At 38.1% G+C, this 17,966-nt stretch overlaps 1 protein-coding gene across 2 annotated transcripts in view; it reads right to left on the minus strand.

The window, feature by feature from the left end:
- Nucleotides 1-17,966, minus strand: part of Rab3-GAP (Rab3 GTPase activating protein) — a 113,225-nt gene that overhangs the window by 77,937 nt on the left and 17,322 nt on the right. For both annotated transcript variants that reach the window (XM_083137601.1, XM_083137600.1), the window contains exons 6-10: nt 16,589-16,913; nt 9,681-9,770; nt 5,307-5,446; nt 508-700; nt 63-197 (exon numbers count right to left, since the gene is read on the minus strand). In XM_083137601.1, the coding sequence (XP_082993727.1) occupies nt 63-197; nt 508-700; nt 5,307-5,446; nt 9,681-9,770; nt 16,589-16,913 (883 nt within the window). The remainder of the gene's footprint in view (nt 1-62; nt 198-507; nt 701-5,306; nt 5,447-9,680; nt 9,771-16,588; nt 16,914-17,966) is intronic.

The following is a 17,966-nucleotide window of genomic DNA, read 5'->3' on the forward strand; positions in this document are numbered from 1 at the left end:
ATGAACCTTCGGGTTTAAGAAGGCTAGAGAGTTAGTTAGTTAGTTAGTTAGTTAGTACTTACGTGAGTGCAAAATGGAACGGAACCGATATCTCCCTGAGGGAACCTCCTGGGTCCAAGAAAACGCAAGGGAACTGGCTCTTGTTCCCACCTTTTGAAGTGTTTAACCCCATGAGGCCGTACCCAATGGACAGGAGCCTGCAACAGAATATAACTCATTTAGTTAACAACACAGCCACGCACAATTACATGTACATATGGAATGATGAATTTTAAAATCCACACCCTGCTCATATATTAACACATTTCAACAGAATATTTATTAGTATAAAAGTAACTATTTGATCAATATGTTAGAATGACTGACTAAATACTTCAATGTATCGGTTCACATCTCCTATGAATCAGCACTTGTGGGACACACTCTTGTGCATATCTAAGCTGTTCTATCTTTCTACTACAGATCGAGCATGTTATTTGTAACTAGTCAAAGAAGCAAATGAAATACCTCCCCCCTTTGCTGGCCTTGAACGTTGCAACCTTAGGTCCTTGCTGCATCGTCCACACTTCTATGATCCCCTTCTTTGGTGCATATATCACAAGGAACAGGGCAGTCCTCGGGTGTGGGTTAGCCCTCTGAGCATCTCTACGGTGGACGTCCTCTTTCACCTCTATCCACCCACACTGGGCATCCCTGTAACCTGGAACAATGGGTCGAATAAGTAACAGGTTACGACCAATCAAGGATTGGGAATACATCCCCAAATACATGCAAAACACCACACTACTCCACTCAAGTACAAGGCTCATTGTTACCATGGCTAAAAAGCCATGGGAAGCCGTTTTGTTTACTAGTAACACTAGCGGAAATTAAGGTTAATAACCAAAAAACATAAGAAACAGCCTAAAAATAAGCAAAAGCTGCAATCCATGTCAAAATAAGTCATTATCAACATGCCAAAGCCATTTGTTATGCATGAGCACCATGTCCTACAATTTACGTATTAGAAGAATTTTTTATTTATTTACGCATTTTCAAGATAACTTTTGTGTAGGGGCATTTGTCTTGAAAATACCATCCATTTAAGTTAGCATAAATATGAACAAAAAACCCAAAAAAACCGCGAGCTTAAAAAGCTCCCATCCTAGTCTGACACATGGTGGCCTGTTACGTACCCAATAGGACAAAGTAATGTAAATAGTTTGCCAAAGAGGAATAGAGATGGCAGCACCAGGCGGGCAAGATCAAGAATTAACATAATATACGTAAATAACTTTATAAATAAGAAAAAACAGATTGGAAAGATGAAAAACAATAGAATATATTATAAGAAGACAAAGAATAAACATAAAAGAAATAAATTAATATATATATTCGATAAATCAAATCAGTGATCATATGTAAATTGATCATAAAACTAAAGAAGTCAAAGTACTGATACAAATGTGTGTCTTTGAACAGATATTGCATCTGTCTGATTGATTTATCATTCCCATAGCGGAAATTTTGTTTACATCAGTGGCGGTGCGTTCCAATCGACGCCCCACAGCACTTTTGGTTGCGCGTTTCAACCGTAGCACCTACTTGGATGCGCGTGTCAGTCGTTTGCACCAAGTATACACTCTGTTGTACCCAGTTAGTGTTGGCGTGTTCCAATCGCAACCGCAAGGGAGGATATTAGTATTATTCCCAAAGCTTAAGGGAAAAAGCTGGAAAAAGGATAAAGGAATTCATTAAATCATCAAAAAACATAAATAAATGGAAAGCCAGAGGGAAGTTCACAAAGAAGACAAGAAGGAAGTCAAGATCCAGATCCTCCATTGAGAAGGAAGTCCAGATCCAGAACATCCATTCAGAAGGATGTCAAGATCCAGAACATCCATTGAGAAGGAAGTCAAGATCCAGAACATCCATTGAGAAGGAAGTCAAGATCCAGATCCTCCATTGAGAAGGAAGTCAAGATCCAGAACATCCTTTAAGAAGGAAGTCAAGATCCAGATCCTCCATTGAGAAGGAAGTCAAGATCCAGATCCTCCATTGAGAAGGTAGTCAAGATCCAGAACATCCTTTAAGAAGGAAGTCAAGATCCAGATCCTCCATTGAGAAGGAAGTCAAGATCCAGAACATCCTTTAAGAAGGAAGTCAAGATCCAGATCCTCCATTGAGAAGGAAGTCAAGATCCAGAACATCCTTTAAGAAGGAAGTCAAGATCCAGATCCTCCATTGAGAAGGAAGTCAAGATCCAGATCCTCCATTGAGAAGGAAGTCAAGATCCAGAACATCCATTAAGAAGGAAGTCAAGATCCAGATCCTCCATTGAGAAGGAAGTCAAGATTCAGAACATCCTTTAAGAAGGAAGTCAAGATCCAGATCCTCCATTGAGAAGGAAGTCAAGATCCAGATCCTCCATTGAGAAGGAAGTCAAGATCCAGAACATCCTTTAAGAAGGAAGTCAAGATCCAGATCCTCCACTGAGAAGGAAGTCAAGATCCAGATCCTCCATTGAGAAGGAAGTCAAGATCCAGAACATCCTTTAAGAAGGAAGTCAAGATCCAGATCCTCCATTGAGAAGGAAGTCAAGATCCAGAACATCCTTTAAGAAGGAAGTCAAGATCCAGATCCTCCATTGAGAAGGAAGTCAAGATTCAGAACATCCTTTAAGAAGGAAGTCAAGATCCAGATCCTCCATTGAGAAGGAAGTCAAGATCCAGAACATCCATTAAGAAGGAAGTCAAGATCCAGATCCTCCACTGGGAAGGAAGTCCAGATCCAGACCGTCCATTACGAAGGAAGTCCAGAGAAAAGAATATACAAATCAAGGAAAGATATAATAAAAGACATACAAATATAAAACTTGATTGTAAACAAGACTTACAGAAGAACGTAGATTATCATGTAAATATTCTTATTCCATGTATCCTGTGTTTAAATAATATATTCGTTTAAACGTCACCATTGGAAGGCATCCTGTCTGGTTTCGTTGTCTACAAAGAACCCTACCCTGTAGATAAGCTAGCTGAGGTTTAAAATTAAGAATCATGCACCTTGCACCAAATAGAGGTAGCAGGCCAGACTTGGAACTACTTGATCCAAGGTACCTATGACCTCAGTCAAACAATGTGAAGCATCCCAGGCTATGACGTCATGAGGAAAGGTAGCAAATTCCTTTATTATGTGTGAGGTAAGCCCTCACGCTCTTATTCCGTGTTAGATTCTGACCAAGTAAGGTCACGACAATCGAGTGTGCCACTTTTCAGTTACGCAAGTGGGCACAAGGTCCCCGATCTCACTATTAACTATCGTAACAGTGAATTATAGTCCCTCAAATGCCTAGCATGAGCTAAAAGAATAGAAAGGAGTCAGAAAAACTTTCTATGCCAATAATCGGGACTCTGGAGTACCGGAAATTGCTAAAAACGGAAAATGCGCAGTTTGCGATCTCAGTTTTTCTCGCGTATGGCCATGTGGCTATGTTAGCAGGACTATCAGATGCATAGCTGAGGGAATCCAAGCTCGTAGGAGCCATCCACCACCCATGATCTCCTCAACAGTCAGGATAGGGTGCAGGACGTCCAGGAGCATGTGTTTTTGTACTGCTAAAATCTGTCCCCCCCCCCCCCCCCAAAACGAGCCATCTCTGAACATAGTGCGTGCATGTGCAACAAAGGCCCCAAATAAGGTATAAAGTGTCCGTAACTATACATTGCTGATTCCAGTTACTGTATCAATATGTTGTTTTTATATAAGTGCTGTGAATGTAAAAGTGTATACATGTTTGTTTCCTGCCTAAAATATTTCAAAATGTCTATGTTATATTGGCCAATAAATATGTTGGTCCAATGAAAGGGATCTGGTTTCATTCCTGGATACGTAATTCTGCTAAGTTCTCCTCCACTACCGGATATTTAGGCTGGAAGTTATTTTAGATACCACACCACATGTCGCACGTGGGAGACGTGTGGCTGCGTAAAGTAGGCTGGGAGTTGCATTTTTGGGTGTCTGCATAGTTACTGGAGACATGTATGTAACTGAACCAATAAGTCAAGCTCAAACCTAAAAGTACAGCTCCTGAGACCCATCGCAAGGTGCTTCAGCACCGTGGCTACTTCTACCTCAAACAAAAAGCATTTCCATGAAGAATGCCACTATGTGACAGCCTACCAATTCTCGTAGCACTTCTGGCAACTGGAGAATCAAAGGGGACCTACTTCCTTACTGGGATTCTTCCCTTTCAGGCTTAAATCACATACGCTTACTCATGCAATATGTCAAAACCAAGTCTGGGGTTAGTAAATTCAGGTTTTTATTAATTTTCACATGCAAACATGCTTGAAATTTATTACAAAACAATCCGATTGACATGCATCGCAAAAACTTACAACCACGGCTTCCATTCAGCTAAGCCACAGAATATCTCCACACTCCTATTCCTCTATTTTATACAATGCGATTACGAATATGGCTTTTCTTTACATCACTGTCAAAGTTATAATTCATACAGCATGATTGCCATTGTAGCTTTTTACACATTGCTTTCAAAGTTGTAATTTGTACAGTGTGATTATTTTTATATACAACATTTTCGACTTGAGAACTTATGATCTGTCATAACTAGAGGCACATATTTTTGGTAAATAAAAAAGCAAAATTTCGGTACAAAAACTGAGTCAATTTCGGGTTCAAAAGCGGTAAATAAAATAAAATATCGGTGTTATAGCGGTGAAAAATTGGATGAAAAGTGGTATATAAAAAGACATTTTGGTTTTAAAATTGTGAATATAATCCTAAATTTGATTTAAAAACTACACTTATTCCACAGAATTAACATTTCACTTCTAATAGCACATTTATGTAGTTATCAGAGTATTAAGTTTATTTCTGTGTAAAGGAGTCCATTTTTGCTTCTCCAATATTAATAGCAGAATTAATCAATTTTCAGGGAATTGCATAACTCTCAGGATAATTCAGACCTCAGAAGGTGTCACGTCGGTGAATAAACCCTGAATTTCGTGTTTAAGAGTTCATTTCGCTTTTTGCAGTTCATTTCGCATTATTTCGTGACAAAACATGGTCACAAAATGCATCTCACACCTTTCAAAATCATGAAAAATTAACACTACAATGTGTTTTTTCAACTTTCGTTTTTTCGTCAAAAACGAAATATGCATGCCCCTAGTCATAACTAATTTAACAGTGAAACAAATATGGTCTACAACTACTATGCTTTCAAATTTATCATCATTGTAACAATATAATTAGGCTGAATGATTATTGCAAATACTGACAATATCAAAGCTGTTTCATACCTTTCCACATCCTGACTGCAATGCCCTTGTGGTTGTCGATTAGGATGACTCTTCCCAGGCTGTCCGTCACAACAGACAGATTTCTGGTCGGGGACAAAATTACTTGATCACCTTTTCTGCGGTAATCACACAAGCCGAATCTGAAATTAACATGAGGCATCGTTTTAATTTATGTCAAACAAAAAACAGCATTAAAAAAACAAAAACATAATGCATGAAACAATTCTGATTAGAAGGTCGAAGAGACCAGATTTTAAAGGGAAAAATTTTCCTCTAAAAAGGACAAAAAAGGGGAAAATTATTGCAAAAAAAAAAGGGGGAAAGGACTATAGTTTTCTTGCACTCCACTAAAGATACTATTTTAAATGAAAGTGCAATATACAGCATTCATATGTATACCTTTATATATTTTTATATTGTGCTTTTATTTAAAATAATATTTTTAGTGGAGTGCAAAAATAAACTATAGTCCTTTTTCATTTCCTTTCTTTGAATGTAAAGTACAGCGAATAATCTTACCATCCGTTTCGATGAAATCTTAGTAGACCACAGTAGCGTATACTGGGTTAAGAACTTGGGCTATCGCACCATATTATAGTGTTCGAATGGACAAAAATTTGCTGGTGGGGGTGATGTGACGCTGTGATTAAAAATATATACCTCATAAATAAAACATGGAAATGTACACTGTCAACAAGGAAAGGATTTCAAGAATTTCATTCTTATTTGCATAAATAAGAGGCCCATATTGTGAAATATTATGTAGGCCTATATACGAGAATAAAAATAAAATTTCAACCTACCTATTTTCACGATTTTATGTTCCGGTACTCCTTGTTGGCACAGTGGTAACGTCGTTGCCTTGAAACTAAGAGGTCCCGGGTTCGATACATGGTGGTTTAGATACAACTTTAACTGTAGGTCCGATCCCCATTAGCTTATCTGTTCATAAAGTGGACATACAAGAAAAATCTACAATGATTTGGAGCTTATCGTTATACGTAAGCCGGATAGACAGCTTGTTAATTATGTCCCTCATTTCAGTTCACTACACAACACACAGCACATATCATTCACAAAAATACAATCCACTCACTACTGTATTCACACGCTGCTTCTAAATAAATTCCACGTACCAAGACCACTCGACGCGATCTAGACTAGAACTGGTCCTTGTCATTTCGGTAAACCATCCCCACTCAGCCAACAATTTTCTACTCCCCACTGTATCTCTAGTTGTTTGAAGGTCAACGACCTCTTTTTCAACTCCTCTGCAAGCGTTCAATGATGTTCTTGTCCCTGCATGTGACACACTTTTCCCTTGCTGCGTTAATTTGGCTTCAAAATTCGCCATTCCTGGGAAAATTTCATGCTGGGAAAAATTGGTTTGCAACATTGACCCAGACTGTTGAGGAAGTTCAGAGTGTTTTCCCCTGCCATATGCAACTTTGTTCTCTCTCCTGTAACAGTTTGGCTCCACAATTCCTCGATCCTGGGGAAATTGCATGCTGGGAAAAATTGGTTTGCGACATTGATCGGGGTCCTGTCAAGCTTGACCACGGTGACCCCTGTGCAGTTGCCCGCTGGTGATGGGCCAGACGTCTCGCGAATTCAGAGAAAGCGAGCAGTTTCCAACTCCTTTAAGAAATCAGGTTCATGTTCTTATTGAAATGAACAATTTCATGCACATTTTCTGATAGATATTTTTTTGTGTATTTTATTCACTGAGTCTGGGCTTCGCAGATAGCCTAGGTAGCCCCGAATATACGCCTCTGGTAGACCATCATGATTGGCTGGTGGGAAAGTACACAATAAGTATAAGAGGAAAGCAATGGTACTGGTGCCTTTTTATTCGACTGCTTGATATGGCTTTAGTCAATGCCTGGATTTTATATAAGACAGTTCATGGAAGAGATTCTATGGACATTTTGGAATTCAGACAAGCTGTAACAGTACCTTACCTAAAGTTAGGATATTCCTCAAGAGCACAACCTGGATGTCCTTTAACTTCATCCACCATACGTGCTGCGATTCCAGACATAAGGCTAGATGGAATGCAACATTTAATTGCTTGTTGCAGCAAGCAAAGAAGATATGCATAGCAGGGTTGTAATGCCAAACCACGTACATATTGTAAGAAGTGCAATATTACCCTGCGCATCAAGTGTTTTCTACCATACCATTCAAAATAAACTAAAAGTCTGAGGACAAGGAAGATAATATGTTAAAAATGTGAAACAAGATTTATTTCAACACTGCACTGTTTTTGCAAAGTTCAATTAAAATAATTATTTAATTGTAACTCATATTTTTAGGAAAATCTGCTAAATGACAATTTTATCTCATATCTGCCCAGCGTCCTCATTTGAGGATGGCACATTGTGAGAAAACTGTGAATACAAAAAATATTTGTTCATTGTAATATGTTTATGTAAGTATCTTTCAAGTGCATAAAACAATAGAAAAAATTAAAGAAAAAAATAATTTGGGTGTTAAAGGGTTAATGTACTTTCAGAAAAAAGTGATTTTCATATCTACAAATGCCGTATGTACATTATTCTATAAATTATTTCTGTAAAGCTTGTTGAAAATTATGTAAAATTCAAAGCTTCCCTTTATTTTTCAACAATATTATGTGGAAAAATTTACTTTCTGATTACATAAGAGGTATTTTAATATTCTGATTTATTGCAAGGAAAACTCTGGTAAGTTTATGCATATTATCAGCCAGCAATAATACCGTATTTACTCATGTATAATATATGTAGTTCATATTATGCACGGAATAATTCAGACCGTACAGTGTCATTCCATGATTTTGTGACACTTGCATTCATTTTTCATGTTTACGGAACCTTATCATGTTATATATTGTTGTAAAACTTAAATTCTGTAGTTTCTGAATACGGCATTCAAGATGGCGACACTAATGTGCAATGCGGTTGAAATAAGTTCATCACAAAATGAAGAAACACTGTGATTTTTGTGGTACTTTGGATGAAAGAAAAGATAAGGAAAAAGAAAATAATAATTAAAATGTATTACTGGACAAATAATATGACATATATGGAGTGTGTAAATGCCTTAATGAAAAAAATCTTGTGCTGCTAACTGCTAGTCTGAGAGTCCCAACTGTGCCTCTTATAAATGTTACGTTAGTCATGGAAAAAGTATATATGTTGAAGTTTTTTTTTTTAGAAAAAGTAAAGAGAAAATGAGCAAAAACATGTATAAAAGTTTAACTCCTCTTGGTCCACATAGCAACAGCTTTACAAATATGAAAGCCATTTCTTGAATCTGGATTATACTGCGCATTATATACGAGATATAATTTTTTGTAACTTTTCTCCATCAAAATCCAGGGTGCGCATTATACACAAGTAAATACGGTATATCAAAACTAATGGCTTAACAGCCTGAGGGCAAGGTCCTACCTACTGATTGCTAACCTCATCCCACCTGACCCTACTCACCCGAGGTGGGAGATCATCCAACCAGTTATGGGGTGACATGTGGTCAGCATGACCAACCCCCAGTCATTGTAGTAGGTTATACTAGCTCTCAATTTCCTCAAAGGTGTCACCGCTCCCATACACTGGCCGAAATCTCAGGGAAAGTTGTTACGCTTCCTCGAGAAGACTTGAACCTGCAGGCTTCCCAAAGAACACACAGCCATGGTGCGGGAGAATCACCCAGTAACATTAATCAATATTTTGAACAACCTTTAACTGTTACAATTTTAAGGCATTGGTATCACTTGTAATCTGTACAAGTATTGGTTCATATAAAAATATATAATCCGTGGCTCAACAGCCCTCGAAGGGCCTTGGCCTATCTCCCAACTGCCAGTCTCCCTACCTAGAGGTGTGGAGATTTTCAACCGGTCATGGGGTGACGTGTGGTCAGCATGTCAAACCCCAGCCGTTATAGATTTCCCAGACTGGGTTATGCTACTAACTCGTAGCTCCCCAATTCCCTCACGATGGTGGGTTGCCACCGGTCCTATACACAGGCTGAACCCAGGCAGACTCGAACCCATGCTGTCCTGCGGTCGGAGTCCAAAGCACAGCACCTTAGACCGCATGGCCACGGAGGTAACTTTCTGCTGCATATCCAACTCCTTGACTGCACATACTTGTAGGGGAGGATTGAGGTGACAAAAGATGGGGCAGCGGCTGCTATAAAAGCTAAGGCTGCCATATGGCAGATCTCTTTTATGTGGCGTGTAAGGCCATCCCTTGACTTTGGCTCACAACTTAAAGATTCCAAACATATCTCACCTATTAAAAAAGAGCGCTCTAAGGATTCAATGGTTGGCTAGGCATTACAACAAGTGATGACAACAAATAAATGTTAATTATGAAAACAACTTGCCTGAACGTCATTGGCTGCCCAGGCTCGATCTGAGACTTCTCTTTGGCCTCCTCGGCGTGGTGGTTTTTCCTCCCACCCAAAAACCAGCCTCTGAAACAAAAAATATGCTTAAACAACTGACCAACAACAGAGTATAGAGGTTGTTCCGTCTACATTTGGCCAATTTTGACTTACCCAAAAATTTAGACGAATCCATGGCGCCAGGTCCGTAAGTGCTCGATGTGTGTCCCTTGGTTCCTAACAATAGCCCGACAGCGTAATTTCCACTGTAATAGGCTTCTCTGAAGAACTGGGAGGGGAATCTTGTCCCATTCACTTTACACAGCTTTCCAAAGTCCTTCCACAGTTGTCACACGCCGTTTTCCCAAAGCCCGCTTCAGCAAGCCAAATCCACAATAGTCCATAGGACTTGCATCTGGAGATTTAACAGGTACCTCATTGAAAGGTATCACCTGTATACCACTTGCCTCCTCCATCTCCCTGTAGAATGCGAGGGATGATCGTGAAGTATGTGATGAGGCCTTGTCCATTTGAATGCGCACCAGATTGGCATCATTTCCGTAAATTGTTGGAATCTCATGCTCGTAGATCGGCCGCATGATCTGCTCCTGATAATACTGCGAGTTTATTTTGCAGTTCTTCGCCACCCTACGAATCTTCAGTTTACCTCGGTAACAGTAGCCAGTAACGACCATGAACCCTTTTGGGAAGGATTCTTTACATACACGGACCCACCTTCTGAAGTTCTTTGCGCCTTTCTCTCGGTACATGATGGCTCTCGGTTTACCGCAGTCGGAAAGGTAAATCCATGCTTCATCGAGCGTTACGACGTGCTTCCACCTTTGTTTTGCCAGATGCCGTTCGTACAGCTTCCGGGCATTACACTTTCGTTCCTTTTGGTGGGCATCCGTGAGAAGATGGCAGCGAGCTTTCATGACTTTTTCCAGCTTGAGTTGATGGTGTAAGGTCCGGCTCACAGTCCCCAAAGACACGTCAAGACGATTAGCCATACACCTTTGTGTTGGCGGATTTTCTTGCATTGCCATTTTGCGCAGTTTCCTCTGCATGGTAGGGGTGGCCTTGGCCTTGGCCCGCTTCCTAGGCAACTTCGTTGGTGATCCAAATGGTGGAGCTTCGTTGCTCTTGTACTTTTTAATAACATTTTTTATTCCACTTAAACTGATGTTTCAACCATTCTTCTTGCACTGTTTTCTAATGACAGAAACACTAAACTGGGTGTCATAAAGAGCCGCAACATAGCCTTCCCAAAACCGGCTTAGTTTGGGCAGCATGTTGGTCACAGAGCTGAAACCCACACACTTGGAAAAAGATTTTACACGACACTCACAACAATGGTCCTGTTTTGTGCGTTACTTTCGTCCGCGCGGATAAACAACTCCGTTCCCAGACAGTCACTGCACAACACTGCAGGACGCCACGCGCCAGTTCGGGTGAGTCCAATCTGCCCGGGAGGGGAGGAACGAAACTGGCCAAACGTAGATGGAACAACCTCTGTATATGTTCTTAATAGTAACTTCAGAAGAAACCTTACACCCCATTGAGATGCAAGTTGCAGATGTTATGTATCACAGTAAGATAAAAGACATTTACTTATAGGTAGAGGCACATATTTTTGGCAAATAAAAAAGCAAAATTTCAGTACAAAAATGGAGACAATTTCAGGTTTAAAGTTTATTCCTGTATAAAGGGGTTCACCTTTGCTTCTCAAATATTTACAGCAGAATTAATCAATTTTCCATGAATTGTATAACTCACAGGATAATTCAAACTTCAGAAAGTGTCGCATACGTAAATAAACTTTAAATTTCGTGTTTGAGAGTCTATTTCGCATTTTGCAGTTCATTTCTTATCATTTGGTGACAATACGTGGTAGGAAAATGCACCTCACAATTTTCAGAAACATGAAAAATTAACATTACAGCATGTTATTTCACACTCAGTGTTTTCATCTACTTATAGGTGTTGTGTCTACAGGACAAAATATGAAATAAATAAAAATCAAATTTACGTTTCTATTCACCATTTTAACACAGAAGTGCCATTTTATATACCACTTTTGATCCAGAAATATGCCAAGTTTTTGTACCAAAACCTTCACTTTTTATTCACCACAAATATGTGACTCTATATCATATTATGTAGCATTTCAGAGGTACCTTACTATCCCTCCAACACAACTTTTCCCTCCAATCGTCCATAAACAGCATTCCCACTCATTTAGGAAAACCAAATTCCCTCACTCTTCCAGTTTACAGGGTGTGGATCAGATCAATTAAAACTTTGTATATGGACAGCGAAATGGAGAACTATTTATAAGAATAACTTTGGAAAAAAATCACAAATTTTGACCATAATATTGACAGTCTGCTACGCCCCTTGGGGGTACGTACTTAAATGTTATTTACCACGGCTACATATATCTTAATCTCAGGGGGATAGGTTCTTTATTCGAGAATTCCAAATAAAAAAGCATTTTATAGCCAAGAGGATATAGTAAAATGTGGATCTATATTCTGATAACAATACAAAATAAGAAGAAAAATATATATATATATATATATATAATCGAAAAGGTATTCTTTTCTTGTATCTATTTCTTCTATAGGAAAAAGGCTTCTTCTTCCTTGATCATCGAAAAGGCTTCTTCTTCTTTTATCATCAAAAAGCTTCTTCTTCTTTGATTATCGAAAAGGCATCTTCTTCTTTTATCATCAAAAGGCTTCTTCTTCTTTGATTATCGAAAAGGCTTCTTCTTCTTTTATCATCAAAAATCCTTCTTCTTTTAAAGGGCTTCTTCTTCTTTTATCAAAAATCTTTTTCTTCTTTTATTATTTCTTCTATATACAAGAAGTCCAATTGTGTCGTCTAGCTTCCTTTTCTTTATGCCTTATATATGTTTTCTTTCCTTTACCCGTGGGTCTTTATCATTACTGCCCTGGCAATTCTCATAACTACATTTACTAGATGGCGGTAAGTCTATGACCTTTGGATGATAGTTATTTTCTTCTTTTGAAATGTCATATCGTAAACCCAATGGATCATTACTTATAACTGGAGGTTGGATAGTTTCCCCACCCACTTGTCTTCTTCGTTTTAATACATATTCCTTTACTCTCTTTCCTGCTAGCTTCCCCCGCTTCTTTGGCATTATCCAGCAGCCAAGCTATACTTATATAAAAGGAGTAGGGTCGACTAAACTGACACTAGCGCCACCTCCTATGTAACGACAAAAGGGGAATAACCAGGATCGCTAATAACAAGCGCTGCCAATGGCCCAGTGCGACTAAAAAGGAGCCCAACCGTAAAGTGCTTTAGGGCATCTAATTTGACAACAGCGCCACCGGGGACAAACAACCAAAACACTGACGATGTTCTCCTCGTCAGGAAAATAAAAAAGAGACAGATTTCTGAATTCGTTCGCTTACTTAATAACTTTCCTAAACGTTTCATATGTGCCCATATTCTTGATTATTTTAATTTACTATATACAACATTCTATTTATTTCTTTTATAGTATTTGAACTCTTCTTTTATATATTTCTCAATTTATTATAATATATATAATCCCTCTTCTCCGCTCTAAGTTTTTTATAATTTCCTTTGCTCCTCTTTATATAGCGTGCTGCCATCTATCGTCGATTCCGAGAAACCATTCCTCCTTGCAACCTTCATTGTGTCATCAAAACTGGCACGTGACACAATATCCCCCTCCTTGAGGATGAAAATTTCTCTATTGGAAGAAATCTTTTGGAAATAGATAAATTTTTCCACTTTCTCTACATCTCGTTTGACTCTTCTCATTGGCTCTCATTTCTACTCCTTATATTCCCTTTCACTTTCTCTACATCTCATTTGACTCTTCTCATTGGCTCTCATTTCTATTTTTGTTTCTAGATATCTTATCACCACGTTCCGGAAATATTCGTGACCTCTCAAGTTATTTTTAAATACAAAATATAATTCTTCAATAGTTCATCTCCTGCAAGCCTGCTCGTCTAATTTATCCAAGATAGTCTTTACCTGACGATGTCCTGCCAAAATAGTAATTTTCGTTTCACCCTTTTCTTCTTTCAGCATTCTCTCTACAGATTATGAGTTAGCTCAGATTTTTCCGTTTCAAAGAACTCTCTCTCTTCTCTAAGTTGACCATCTAAGTGTTTCTATCAGCTACAATAATTCTTCACATTAGCCTTAATTTCATATCAGCATGTATCTAGATATATTTATTTTCTGGGATTACAACCCAATTCTCGGAATACAACCGATTTTTCTTTATCTTCTGGGATTAGAACGCAATTCTCGGAATACAACCAATTTTTCTTTATCTTCTGGGATTACAACCATTTCATTTGCACTTTTCTAAATACACGATGACTTTTAATCTTCTAAGCTTACAAAGAATACATTTTACTGATAGTATTCGATCTTCTTTCATATTGTCCTCTCCTTTTTCCTGAGTGTTTTCTTCATAATTAACTTCCTTCTGTGCCTAACTGTTCTATCTTCGTTCTTCTGTTCGTACAATTGAAAAGTTTACTTCCATTTTTCATATTACTTCCTTTGGTATCTTTCCTTTTACAGGTTTGATCTTTCACTATCAGTCTCATTGTTCAATGGAGTGGTGACATAAATTAGCAGTCATTATTCTTTCTTAAGATGAAACTTGCAGAATAGATTTTCCTCCAACGATAGCTATCATATATCTATTTACAGGAACTAACATTAAAGAACTAAAATTTTCTTCTTTCAAATAGATCATCAATATTCGTCCAAACTAATAATTCCACGAATTTTTCTTCTGGTGAACTGGAACCTTTTTCATACACTTTATTAATTCTAGAAACGTACGCTTGCCAGTCTGTAAATCGTAACATCTCCTTCCTTTGCACTAGTCAGTTTTATTTGTTTCTTCCAATTCTTTCAAATACTCGTTGCTTGTCACTATCTTGTTTCCTTTTTCTCTTCCTCTTTTTCTTCTCTTTCTTCTATTTTCTTTTCTATTCCTCTCAAGATCCTTCTTCCTCCTCTTCCAACTTTCTTCTAATAAAAAAATTACTTTCATTTCTCTCTTCATCCAATCTGGTTTCTGCCAAGACTTCTTATATTCTACATCTTCATCGAATGCATGCTGTCCTTGTCTTTTCCGTCTTGTTTTCTTCTTCCTTCTCTTTGGCGAAGTAGCATCAAAATCTATTTGATCTATGTCGACCCTTCTTTGCATATTCTTAACTTTCTTCAGGTTCCTTTCTATTGTTAATTTCTTTCTCTTCTTCTTCTTCCATGTCTTTACGTGAATATATCTAAATCTCATTTTACTTTTCTTCCTTCTTTGTTTACATCTTCGGTTAGGCGGCGTATGCTTCTTTTCTTCCTCCGTCAGAGACTCGTCACTGGAACTTTCTTCTTTCATCTTCATTTCGACATTGATCTCTTCATCATTATATTGACAACTAAATTTTTCATGTCTTTCTATTCCTCTTTCTTCTTCTTCTATTTTCTCATCTTCCTCTTCTTTGACCTCTTTACGTTCCTGAGTGTTTTCTTCTTGCAACTTTATAACTACTTCTTCTATCTTGCCGTCATGCTCATCATTGGAATTTTCCTCCTTCATCTTCCAACTTCTATCTTCTATAAGGACCTTTGCTTCTTCTATCTTGTTTTCGTTTTCTTCTATTCTGGAAACATCTACTTCTGTCTTGCTGTCATTTTCTTCTATTCTTGAAACAGCTATTTCTATCTGAGAATCGCTTTCCCCCGATTTCCTTTCTGGACTTTCATTTCTTCGTTCATTTTCTTCTCTAATCTCTGAAACCTCATCCTCGCTTCTTCTATTCATTTCTAAACTCATGCTCTTGATCGACAGCATTGTTTTCTCTATTTTGCTTTCCAACGACTTTCTATTTCCTTCACACGTTTCATTCAATCTCAAGAACATCTCATGGGTTTCGGACCTCGAAGCTTCCAATTTCCTGCTGTTTTCCTTGAGCCTTTCTTCCATCCTTTTATTACTTTCTTCTAACTTTTCTTTTAATTCTCTCCTACTTTCATCTATCTTTTCTTCGAGTCTTCTATTACTATCTTTTGCTTCTCTGTTATTCTCTTCCATCTGTGTTTTTAATTCTCTATTATTCTCTTTTGCTTCTCTGTTATTCTCTTCCATCTGTGTTTTTAATTCTCCTTCTAATCTTCTGCTATTTTCTTCCATCTGCATCGATAACTTCTGGAACATTTCTATCATGTTCACATCTTCTGTCTTCTTTAGTTTTTCCTTCATTGTAGTTTCTCCGCTCTCGTCCTCGACTTTATTTGCTTTCTCTCTCTATGCTTTCTTATTCACAATTCTGCTAGCTGCAACGTTGGTCGCCACTAATGCTACGCCCCTTGGGGGTACGTACTTATTTCGAGAAACCATTCCTCCTTGCAACCTTCATTGTGTCATCAAAATTGGCACGTGACAAGTCAAGAACTTACACCCACTTTACAGCAGGAATTGTTTTGTATTTCCTCATTTAAATAATTTGGACATCAATAAAGCAATGGGATTATGAACAGTGGTGGATAATGACAGAAGCTAAGAACGGTATTCGCGTGTTTGGTCTCTTATGCCCGTCTCCCACTGTACCTGCCACACACCCAAATATGAAAAGAATTAAGAGTATAGCTTAGGGCCTTCCCTGATAATGCAGCGGTAGCGTCGTTGCCTTGTAATCAAGGAGTCCCAGGTTCGATACCCGGTGGAGGCTCATGGTAGTTCGGATCCCACTTTAAACTGTAGGTCCAGTCCCAATTAGCCTTACTGTGCATAAAGTGGACTTAAAACACCAACTCAATGAATCAATCAAGATTACAACTTATACAGAATGGACAAGAATGAGTATCATACTTACGAAACCTGAGATAAAGCAGACTTCATCTTGTTGGTGACGGCAAGGGCGACATCCATGAATACTGCCGGAGCAACTCCCTCTAATGCAAGATGGAATCCAACGTAAGGTCTCAATCCCGAAGCTATGAAGAGGGAATTGGCCGGAGCACTTGACTTGTACTGGGAGTTAAAGCCACCGCACAAGGAAGCAGCGTGCAGATGGTCAAATGTTTTTGATGTCGTGGGGCCCACCACCTCACAGTCCGTGATCACCTTCTGATCCAGAAACTTCCACTTGCGGTATACCAAAGGTGGCGGTCTGTTCATTTCTCCACCATTTGCTTTTGCTGGAAAAACAATGAAAGAGCATTATTTAACCAGCCAAACAGGGAATCAGTAATATTTTAATGTCAGGATGTTTTAAACATTATCAAACAATGGCTTTTCAAGGTATTTAAAAATTAATTTCTTTGACTATTGTGTAGGGTTTTACTTACCTCATTTTACAGTATTTTTCTAGAGTGGACATATTACAGTCTTAGCTCTAGTTAATAGTAGGTCCACATTTTTAAGCAGTGGCTTGACCCATGGGGAGGGGGCCTATAACCCTCCCCTCTTTGGCCCAGCATTTCTAATAAAAACAATGCCAAATTCAGGAAAATATTGCAAAATATTAATAGTTTGAAAGTTTTCTTTTTGCACAAACAGGCTAATCAGGACTGGACCTACAGTTTAAAATAGGATTCGAACCAATGTGTTCCTCCACAAGGTATCAAACCCAGGACTTATTGATTACAAGGTGATGATGTTAGCATCAGGCAGAAGCCGACAAAATTCAAGTCCAACTAGTTTAAAAATATCCTAGGCACATCATTGCAAGTGTTTCTTTTTGCATACACAGCTGTTTAAGTAAATTAGTGTACACCAATGTAAAAAAACTTGCATATTAACAGAAATTCTAAAGCAGAATAGGAGCCATTACATGTGAAAGTGGACAAACAAAGTTAATTCATTTGTATTGATAATATCACTTATTATGTATGAAATTAAAGGGAAAACTATGCAGTTTTGTAATTATTAATACACACATTAGTTTCATGGCTTTTCAATAACATATTGTTTCAAACCTATTACTTTTTATAGTAGAAATTGGATTTTTTGTGTGGTGTTTCCACTTAATTTAGTTTCATTATGATACAGTATTATACCTTAAGAAAACTAATTCTAATTTCGTTCTAATTGTCTCATTTATTGTTACTACATCTTAGGCTCTGAAGTATCCTACTTCATTTTGATTGATTGATTTGGTGTTTTAAGTTCACTTTATGCACAGTAAGGCTAATTGGGACTGGACCTACAGTTGAAAGTGGGATCCGAACTTGGGCTACTTCATTTCGAAA

The sequence above is a fragment of the Lepisma saccharinum genome, chromosome 16 (assembly GCF_977018435.1).
Source record: "Lepisma saccharinum chromosome 16, izLepSacc3.1, whole genome shotgun sequence".
NCBI lineage: Eukaryota > Metazoa > Arthropoda > Insecta > Zygentoma > Lepismatidae > Lepisma > Lepisma saccharinum.